At 47.6% G+C, this 10,754-nt stretch overlaps 1 protein-coding gene across 3 annotated transcripts in view; it reads left to right on the forward strand.

The window, feature by feature from the left end:
• SNX1 (sorting nexin 1) overlaps window positions 1–1,029 on the forward strand; it is a 35,529-nt gene extending 34,500 nt beyond the window's left edge. For all 3 annotated transcript variants that reach the window (XM_047738538.1, XM_047738539.1, XM_047738537.1), the window contains exon 15: window positions 597–1,029. In XM_047738538.1, coding sequence (XP_047594494.1) covers window positions 597–647 — 51 coding nt within the window. In that variant the 3' untranslated portion in view covers window positions 648–1,029. The remainder of the gene's footprint in view (window positions 1–596) is intronic.
• The last annotated feature ends 9,725 nt before the right edge of the window (window positions 1,030–10,754 follow it).

The following is a 10,754-nucleotide window of genomic DNA, read 5'->3' on the forward strand; positions in this document are numbered from 1 at the left end:
CTCTTTTTTTTTTTTTTTAAGATTTAATTTATTTATTTGATGACAGATCACAAGTAGGCAGAGAGGCAGGCAGAGAGAGAGGAGGGGAAGCAGGCTCCCCACTGAGCAGAGAACACGATGTGGGGCTCGATCCCAGGACCCTGGCATCATGACCTGGGCCAAAGGCAGAGGCTTTAACCCACTGAGCCACCCAGGCACCCCTCACCTAACCCTCTTAAGGCTGAGGCCCCAGTCTGTGTGGTGGACAGTGGGCCCCATTGTAAGGAGCTAACTGAGCTGGGCAAAGCTGTGGCCCCCGCAGGAGTACTTCCTCCAGGGCAGAACCACAACTGTCTTTAGTGATTTCCCTTGCACTTGATGCTTCCTCTCAGTCCAGAGACAGGTAAGAGCAGTGTGGCTTACTGGCCAGTCTGGCCCAGGGTCCACTCAGCCTAGCCATCTCCCCCGCTTGGCCTGAGCTCCAGCCTCCCTTTAGGTGGCTCAGGCGTCTGGGGGAGTGCCGTGGCACTGTGCTTGCTCCCCTCCCAGGCTCAGCCTCTGGCTCTGCCACCACCACTAGGTGGGGGCACTTGCTTACTGTCCCCACTTCTTTGCAGCTGGCAAAGTACTGGGAAGCCTTCCTTCCTGAGGCAAAGGCCATCTCCTAATGGACCAAGGACATCAGAACCCACCTGCCTGACGCTGCCTTTTTATACACTGTCCTCCACCTCTGCTGGACTCCAGTGATGCATCCTGCCTAGCCTGGACTTGACCCTTTCCTCCCTGTCCCCACGACCAACCTGTCCCCATTCTAACCGTTACTTCATTTAGCTTCCATATATATTTTCTTACCTGAGAGAATAGTTTGTTGCTTTAAGCAGAAGACCCACACTAGGTGGTGGAGTTAGGGGATAGGGGTGGAGTATTGATATAAATATATAAATACAAATGTATATTTTTCAGGATGTGGTTAGGAACTGGGAATAACGTTTTCTGTTACTCCTGATGGTGCCATGAAAAGATTATGTAATAAAATATTTTAAAATCAGATTACATGACTCAGAATGGTGGTGCTTTTTGCTTTAGGCGGGGGAGCAGTTGGGAAGCAGGTCCGGAATGCTCTGAACCAAGAAGTTACCCAGGTATAGAGTAAGTTTCTCTCCATAGGAGTTTATAAGCTTTTGCTGATGCGGTCCCTATGGAGCTAGGATTTCTTTTCTTCTTTTTTTTTTTTTTCTGCCTACCTCAGGTACCTGCTCTGAGGGTCTCTTAATCTGTTTAATTCTTATTCCTACTTTTTTAGGGAAGGAGTTGTAAAGACCTTTCTCACAGTAAGAGAGGCAAAATGGGTTCTCCTACAGAGGAGGCCGACTGTCTTTTATTCCTGCTGTTTCCCTTAGCTGCCCAGGGCTTTCTGAATCTTGCACTTTGATAGCAGTCTTGTGTTCTAAATTTCTTTTTGCCACAACTTCAGTAGATGGATTCATGTGAAAAGTGTAAAGGGGTGATAAGGACTTAACACTTTATCTCCACTGATGACAGAGCCAGGCATTCTGTCTCTATAGATAAGATGATCCAAGAGTTCCTAAATTTTTTGAGGTTCCAAGAAGCTTTACTGTCTGTTCCAGGAGGGAGCATGCCAACAAGAGGCCGAGTGTTGTCCACACAGGCCACGGACATTCAAAGGGGTCTCTGTCCTGGCCTGGCCAGGGGGGCTCAAGTCTCCACTGCACTGTTGCTGGGCTTCCCCTCAGCTGTGTCCACAGCTGCTTAAACTGGCTGCTCAGAGTAGACCGTGGAGCTGCTCTGCGGGGCAGGGTTGGCGGACTGCCTGCTGTATAACCTCGACACTCCCGGGCCCCAGCCCCAGCCCGAGATGCCCCTTTCTTGAGGGCGCTCCACACCCGCTCTGTTAGTTCTCTTTGGTGGGTGCTCAAGGTTTGGGGAGGGCCAGCCTGAGGCAAGAGAATGCAGTCAATACCACTGCTTTCCAGTACAACAGGCTGGGGAGTGGGGGATACGGGGGTGAGGGGTGGGGTGCAGTGCTGGCAAGTATCTTTTTCAGCTGGTTGATTTTTTTGGAAGAAGTCAATCTCTTCCTACCCCCCAGTATCCTCATTACCACCCTTGATTTTATTCTGCCAATTTTTCTTGTGTGTTTGTTTTTGCCTAGTTGTAATAATCTACACAAAATATTTTGTATCCCGCTTTTATCACTCAGCACTGTATATTTTATAAGCATTTCTTCTATATTGTTATATATCTTCACAAACTTTAAGTAATTTTGAGGCTTCCACAGAGCGACTGTACCATAATTCTGACTCATCCCTTATTGTTGAATTCTTAGTTGTTTGGTAAACTTTACATTTTAATAGAATTTCAGTCTTAGAGAAAAGTTACAGGCTATCACAAAGAACTCCCATATATCCTTTACCCAAATTTACTGAGTCTTTACATTTTACCTTATTTGCTTTATGACTTAGATTATCTGTATTTATATATTGTATTTTCTGAAGCATTTGAGAGTAAGTTGCAGACATTGTGCCCCTTTACCCCCAAAATCTTTAGTATGTATTTCCTTAAGAACGAGGATGCTCTCTCAGAACGTAAAGCCAGAAGTACAGTTATCCAAATCGGGAAGTTGAATGCTGAAATAATATTGTGATATAAGCCATGGTCCATATTTAAATTTCGTCACTTGTCCCGGTAATGTCCTTTATAGCGATGCCCTTTTTCCTGGTGCAGGATCGTGTATTACTCTTACTTGTAACACATAATTACACGTGTCTCTCTCAATCCAGAAGAATTTCACAGCCTTTGAGTCATTGCTTTTCATTACCTTGGCATTTGTGAAGAAGACAGGCCAGGTATTTGTAGTATATTCCTCAGTTTGGATTGGCCTCATGGTTACATATGACTAGATTAGGATTTTGCAGTCAGGCAGGAACATCACAGAAGTGGTGCATCCTCAGTGAATTTTAAGTTGGCATATGATGTCCCTTTGAGCTGAAGTAACTCTGATCCCTTGGTTAACTATTTTCCCTTTCGTAATTAACAAGGAATTTGTGAGGAGATACTTTGAGATCCTGTAAATACTTTGTTCCTTGTCCGTTGTGCTTTTTTTTTTTTTTTAAGATTTTATTTATTTATTTGACAGAGAGATCACAAGTAGGCAGAGAAGGGGCTGAAGCAGGTTCCCTGCTGAGCACAGAGCCTGATGCGGGGCTCCATCCAAGGACCCTAAGATCTTGACCTGAGCTGAAGGCAGAGGCTTTAACCCACTGCCACCCAAGCTTTTCTAAGTCCATAATCTGTATTTCCTGATTGGCACTCTACTACAGAAAAGCATCCTTTCTCCCGACTTAATCATCTATGTGTTTATCAGGATGGATGAATGGATTCCTATTTTTTTCAGAGTTGCAAGCCATTGCTTTGATTCTCAAATCATCCCTGATTTCTGGGAGGGTCCTGTGCCTTTTTAACCTGTCTCCTTCATTTCTGAACACTTTTGTTACTTTCTAGAGTCATAAAATGTTTCTGCTTCTCTTGTATCTTCCTTGCCGGAGCCCTGGAATCAGCCATTTCTCCATGGAGTCTTGATTTCTTTTGATGGAGGCTTATATTTAGAAACCAAGGTCTAGGTGCTAAGAGTGCTCATTGCTCCTGCAGTGTCATTGCTTCTAGGCCCTTGGTGGCCAGAGCAAGAAAATAAGGAAGGATAAAGATGTACAGCAATAGTGAGAGAGAGAGAGATGGCATAAAGAATTAGATACTAGAAATCATGAACTCTCAGGGATACTTCCAGTTTAGCCCCATTGGGTTTATCCTAGTCTCCCTTTTCTGTGTTTGCTAAGTCTCTTCTAAAGAAATTTAATTTTAAAACTTTCTCCTTGCTTTGTTATCCAGTGATCCAATGATCATCTTGATGACGGCTATTTTTATCATTTCCTTGGGATAGATTCTCTGATTTCAGAACTTCCTCATCAGCCTCTGGCATCCAAGGCTGACAGGGCCCCTGCATTTCTGTATACAGCTTGCAGACATGGAAATTGCAAAGGCAGGTTAGGCGTACTGAGCCGAAAGGCCAGCACAAGTGTACAAAAGGAGTCATTCTATCTGGGGAGTCGGGAAGAAGAAATCTGTAGAGAAGAGGATGCTTGAACTGTGTCTTAAAGGTGAAGAGGTGTTCGCCCTTTCTGCTGGGACCATTCTGCCTCCTTGTCTCCTGACAGTGGGAAGTAGACACATCTAGGGAAATGCAAGTGGCTCAGCATGGCCAGAGTCAAGTCCATGGGCAGCCTGCAGAGAGTGATGAGCAGGAAGCAGACTGCACTACTTGGTACGACTTGCAAGTACGACTTGCGAGGTGCGTGGAATGTTATCCTGAAGTGTGGGGAGCCACAGAAGGGACTAAAGCAGGAAATAACAGATAACGTGGTCACATTAGAAGGTGTGAGACCGGAAGCAAGGGGAGCAGCCAGGCTCATCCCAACCAAGCAGATTGCTGAGGGCAGAAGGAGTGGTCTTGGAGCTCTGGGGAGAGGCTCAGGAGGTGGACATGGACCCAGCATCTGGTCACTGAGATGATGAGAGGCCCGAGGGAGGGCAGTACTAGCCAGACCTGCAGGTTTCTGGCTGGGATTTGGGGGTACGGTAAAGCCCTTCATGACACAGGTAACACAGGAGGCCAAGTAGGTTTGGAACAGATGGGAGCAGAACAGGGAGGACAGTAGGTGCTGACCATGTCCTATAGTGTAAGAGGCTCCTCCAAATGGGAAGGGAGGCCCATGCTGAGAGGTGGGAGAGAGAGGGCGTGAAAGGAGCCTTAATTTAAAAGTGGGTCACACATAGCATGTTAATAAATTCAGAAGAGAGAAAGGGATTCACCATCAAAGCCATGTCTGGGAGAAAATGCACAGAGTAAGGAGCCTCACTGCCATTCAAGGAGGCGAGGAGGTGTGGGGAAGAAAGATACAGTGGGCCATAGAGTAAATATCTCTGAATATTTACCTGCCTGATTATTATCTGCCTGATAATTACAGCATTCTCAAATAGGGATATTTTGTTTTCCTACTTTGAGTCAAGTGGTTTAGAGAATTGTGGAGGTAAGTGTACATTTCCCCCATTTCTCCTTGTGTTATTCCCCCTAAGAATCTCTGGGCTCCAGAGTCTCAAGGATGAGGACTTTGAGCTAGAGGGACCCCACATTCAATATGGATAGTGATAGAATAAGTGAGAAGTACGAATGATAGTGTCACACATAGCTATTTGTAACTTTGAGCTCTTTCCAGAAGACTTGCATTCTGGGGCACCTGGCTGGCTCAGCTGGTGGAGCATGCGATCCTTAGGGTTGTGAGTTCAAGCCCCATGTTGGACATGGAGTCTACTTAAAATTTAAAAAAAGATTAAATAGACTTGCATCCTGAGTGCATCTGTAGCTGGGAACCCTAAAGAACATAAAGAATGCCTTTGCAGCTCAAAGTTGAAAAACAGGGAGATGATGATAAAATCTGTTAAGGATGGGACTGGGATCTGGTGGAGGAGAGAGCACGGTGATGGAATGAGTGTCCATTGCTGAACATGCTGGGAGCCCACATGGGAGTGGAAACCATGGCTTGTGAGGGGCATCAGGCTCAAGGTGGTGGGATTTCCCCACAGCAGCCTAGGGAAACAGGAGGGAAGAGGAAGAGGATGATCCCTCCCACAGCAAAGAAGGGCAGACCTTTGCGGCAATTGGCATGCACTTAAACGGAACGCTTTATCTTTGGAGACACTGGCTCAGATTCTCTGCGCTTGCAGAGAGTTGGGCCTGAGATGAGCCTTAGGAGTGTAAGGTCACTCACCCCTGTCTTCTGGCTAGGGTGGGGGGGTAGTGTGTATGTCATCTGCCAGTGTCTTACGACGCCGGATGTGTGGTTGATGATGGCTTTCTCTGCCAAATAGTCCGCTCTCTGAAGTGGTAAGTCTTTGTAATTCCATGGTCCCCAACAAAGATTTGGGCTCAAAATAGATGCCAAATAGCTGAATGTTGAGTCGTCTCCAACTGCGGGTTCTCCCACCTGGCATTCACAGCCTTCCGTGAGAGGCCACCGCTCACCTTTCCTGTTTATCTCCTAGTGCTTCACAACAATACCAACACCTCACAGAAACCGCCTCCAAACAAGCTCTTTCCTTTGGCACTTCCATGCAGCCCCAGGAGCCTTTTATTAATGGTGGGCTTTGTACCCGATGCCCCCTGTCTCCGCTCCCATCCCCCTCTTCAGTCTCAGAATTACACCTGTCTGAATGGGAGTATAATTAGGTAGAGATGGAGGGCACAGGCGAATGTGTCAGAACATTCTTGGGGGATTCCCATAGACACATCTAGAAACCAAGTCCGTGAAGATGACTGTGTAAAGGTGCCCATCTTAGCATTATTTACGGTTGTAAAAACCGAAATCAATCTAAAAATACAGCAGGAAGGGATTAACTGAATTATGGTACATTTGGATACTATATAGTCATTGGAGATGATACATAGCTATATCCATTGACAAGAAAAACATTTTTAAGTGAAAAAAGTAGGTTATAGAATTACATGTATAGTATCATCTACCTTTATACAAAATTATATGTATTTGAGAAGGATGTTGATTGAACGGTTATCTACAGTTGCCTAGCGGGATGGAATTTTGCATTATTTAAAATTTTTATACCATTTTGTGTTGCTTGAAATTTCTATGTATTACTTTTATAATCATAAAAATTAAATAAAGTGTTTTCATTATGGGAAAACAACTCAGCGCATCCTTCCAAGCCTACTTTATATGTACATTCTCCAGGAAGCTTTCCTTGACCCACTCGCCACTCTACCCCAAACTGGAAGGGCAGCTCTACCTCCTTTGTAGCCCGTTGTCATCCTCTTAAACCTCTGCTCTTTCTCACTCTTATGTGCAGTAGATGATCTGAGATCTAATCAATCTGAGATGTTCTCATTAGCCTCTGGGGCTCGGAACTCCTTAAGATCATGGGACTGTGTTGTTCCTACCCATCTCCATGTTCACCCACAAAGGCAGCCTAAGGGGGCAATGGCTGCCATTCATCTCTGGCAATTATTGTTTTATGAGCTTGTAGGTCCAGATCTTGGGGTTTTTGAAGAGACCCAGAAATTAACCTGATTTGGGTTTGGCAGGAATGGTGCTTAAGGAGGGGGTGCCTCCAGGCTCCGGGATAATCACCACCTGCCCCATGCTTGCCCTAGACAGGATTCCTCCCCTTTGTCCTTGTCTATTATGGGAATGCCCCTCTGGCTGGGATGACCAGACCTCGGGAGCAGAAAGCACCCCTCACCCTCAAGGCTGCCTGGAGGGAGCCAGCTGCTCAGCCTCCATCGGATGCACTTTGTGTCCAGAAAAACCACAGAAAACCACTATCCCATCTGAGTTAGGACACCTTTCCCTCCAGGGATGTAACCATTGTTTCCAAATGACTGCCCCCTCCTAGCTTCAGAGCTCTTAGCTTCTTCCTCTTCCATTTTGAGTGGCAGTGGTGGTGACCACAGGGGCCCAACCAGCAAGTCTCCTGGCAGCCTCACCAGAAATAATGATAAGGCACCTGGGGAGGCAGGAACCCGAGTTGGGGCAGGGTAATCTCTTCCCACCGTGGAGCCTGATGATAAATGTCACGTGTTAAAGGCCTACTCTGTGTCTTTGGGCTTTGAAACATCTTTTTTTTTCATCATATTGTATTTGTTTTCAGTGTTCCAGCATTCATTGTTTATGCACCACACCCAGTGCTCCATGCAATACATGCCCTCCATAATACCCACCACTTGAACATCTCTAATCTAGCATCAGGAACTTCCAGATGGGCATCACTCTCTGCATTAAAAGACTGAGGCTTTGAGACCAGAAGCAGCTTGCTCAGGCTCACCACCACCACCTCCATGTCCCCCTCCTCGGTCCCGCCCCCCATGCTCAGAAGGAAGACCTAAACCCAATCTGCTTGACTCAGCTTGTCTGCCACACCATGTCGCCCATGTTCTAGGCAGGGATGGACAGGAGGAACCTAGACAATAATGAACTAAGTTGTTCTTTTAAAGACCAAAGGAAGCCACACAATAGACCTGTTAAGGACATGTTGCCCACCTGACTTTTGTAGGCATATGAACTTCTCTGACCTCTGTGAAGTAGTTTCTCCCCAGACCGTGCACAGCGTGTGGCCCATTTGGGGAGCAGGAGCAGAAGCTGGAACACAGGGCAGCAGCTTGGGTGAGTACCCCGGGGACCATTAGTAGCAGAGACGAAAACCTCCACTTGCTGAGAAACCACAGACAGCACCCAGAGCTAGAGTGGAAGGTGAGAGCATCTCAGCCCCAGACCTCAGGGCCTCAGGCTGCGGTCCCTCCCAGCCTTTGGTCTGGCTTTCCTCTTGGCCTCAGTGCTTGGACCCACAACTCTTCACAAGAAACCCCTGTGACCTGAGGATTCCTGAGCCCATCTTCATTCTGGAACCTGAGCACTGGGCACACCAGAGGGGCCGACTGGTTGGTCCCCTGACGTAATCATTCTAAGTAAGGGGTGTTGGGAGTTGCTGTAGCACCAGAACAATCTCCCTGGGAAGCTGTGCGGCCTTCGAGGCCTCTGCCAGTGTCCCCTCCAAACCTGGGTGGTGTCTGATGCAACTGAGCTGTCCTTGTCATCTGGACAGGGGAAAGGGATGCCTAGTAGTGACACTGTTGGCTGGAACCCCAGGGCTAGAGCCTTTGTGTCCCCCGAGAAGCAGCTACCCTCAGTCAAACTTTGCTTTCGGGGCTGTGGCAGGACATGCTCGCTGGTGAAAGGTGCTCTCCTAACACAACCAATTCCAGGGCTGGCTTCCCCTTCTTCACACCTCCATTTCCTCACCTGTAAAACGGAGAGTTTAGACTCCTCTATAATTTAAGATGTTTCAGCAGCACTACTATTTTTTTAGACATCTACACCAAAGTCCAGTATGCAAAACATAAAGGTATGGTGTTTTGTTTTATTAAAGATGTACCCATTAGGGGGGTGCCTGGGTGGCTCAGTCGGTTAAGCATCTGACAGGCTCAGACCATGATCCCAGAGTCCCGGGATCCAACACCACCCCGGCCTGAGCTCCATCGGGCCTCTGCTTGGGTGGGAGTCTTCTTCTCCCTCTCCCTCTGACTCCACTCATGTTCTCTTTCTCGCTCTCAAATAAATAAAATCTTAAAATAATTCTTTAAGAAAAAAAAATGTACCTGTTAGGCAGTTAGTAAGAACTGGGAGGCCATAAGGATGAACGGGATCGTTGCTGATTTTTACATCAACCTCTGCTCCCAATTTATTCTGCCGTTTTTTGGTTGTACAATATCAGCAAAAATCAGGAATTTTTTTTTAAGATTTTATTATTTATTTGGCACACAGAGAGCACAAGCAGGGGGAGGAGCAGAGAGAGATGGAGAAGCTGACTCCCCACTGAGCAGGGAGCCCTGATATACAGGGCTGCATCCCAGGACGCTGGGATCTTGATCTGAGTTGAAGGCAGAGGCTTAACTGACTGAGCCACCCAGGCGCCCCCAAATCAGGAAAATTCTGATCACTGAGTAGTTAAAAACTCATTTTTTAACTTAACCTTGCAATCTCAGGATACTGAAAGAGGAAGAGTAAAGCTTATTTGTGTTGTTTCAAAGTTGAATCAGCAATGTATTAGGATGAACCCTATGTAATTGCCCGTATCCTAATGTTGTAACCTACAAAAACAGCAAATTCGTATAATTCAGTAAATAATAAGAGCTAACATTAATTTACTATGTGCCAGGCCCCAGCTAAATGTTTTGGAAGCACGATGTCTTTCAGCCCACACCCAACGCTCCGCTGTGCAGATAAGGACCTTGAGGCAGGGAGCTGTCTGAGCTTGTCCAGGTGACCAGAGCCTCCGGGGTGAAGTGATCTGGAGGCCGGGGTTGTGGGGGCTGGGCCCCCTCGGGCTAGTCCGCCTCCTCCGGCCGCCTGGAGGGAAGAATTCAGCCTCTGTGCCCTGTGGCGCCCACCAGCCCAGGAGCTGTTTGTTTTCTTAAAGGGCTTAGCCAGCTCCTGAGCAGCGGCGGCTCTGCAGAAGCCGGATCCGTGAAAGGGGCTTTGTGTGCCGGCTGCGAAGGGCCGCGGAGAGCCAGGGCCCAGCCGGGGCGGCAGCTGCAGTACAGCCCACCTGCGCCGTCCCCAGAAGGGGCCGGGGAGGGGACGCTTGTGCCCGGGGCCCTCGATGCCTCCTGCTTGGCGGTGACCCTCCTCCCCAGGGGCCCGGTGTGGGAGGCAAGAGACTGGTGCCTACAACGTGGCCGCCAACCCAGGAGCAGCCGCAGCGCTCTGGGCAGTTGTGGGAACCGCCCACGATCTCAGAAAACTGGGCTCAGAGCCCTCTTTGCGATTCAACAGGCCTTGTAGGTGATGATGCTGATGCTGCCTTTGGAGGCGGGAGAACCACTGCTCTGTGATCTGATCTGGAAATACTGGGGCCAAGAAACCAGGGCTTTTAAGCCCATTTCTCCCAGAAACTTGGAAATGAAATTCATGTGTTAGAGAGTGATGGAGAAAAGACAAAGATGCTGGTGCAGTTAAACTCATTCTAAAAACAGCAGCCACTTTGAAGGTCCACACACCCCTCATAGAGTGTGAGGAACTTAACTCCGTGCTCATCTACCGAGCTGGCCTGTGCTTAAAGTCTACAGAAAATAAGCTTTTCCCTTGACTGTAAAATGGGCTTTGGAGTCCACAGTATGTCATGTATGCTTC

This window comes from Lutra lutra, chromosome 7 (genome assembly GCF_902655055.1).
Source record: "Lutra lutra chromosome 7, mLutLut1.2, whole genome shotgun sequence".
Lineage (NCBI taxonomy): Eukaryota > Metazoa > Chordata > Mammalia > Carnivora > Mustelidae > Lutra > Lutra lutra.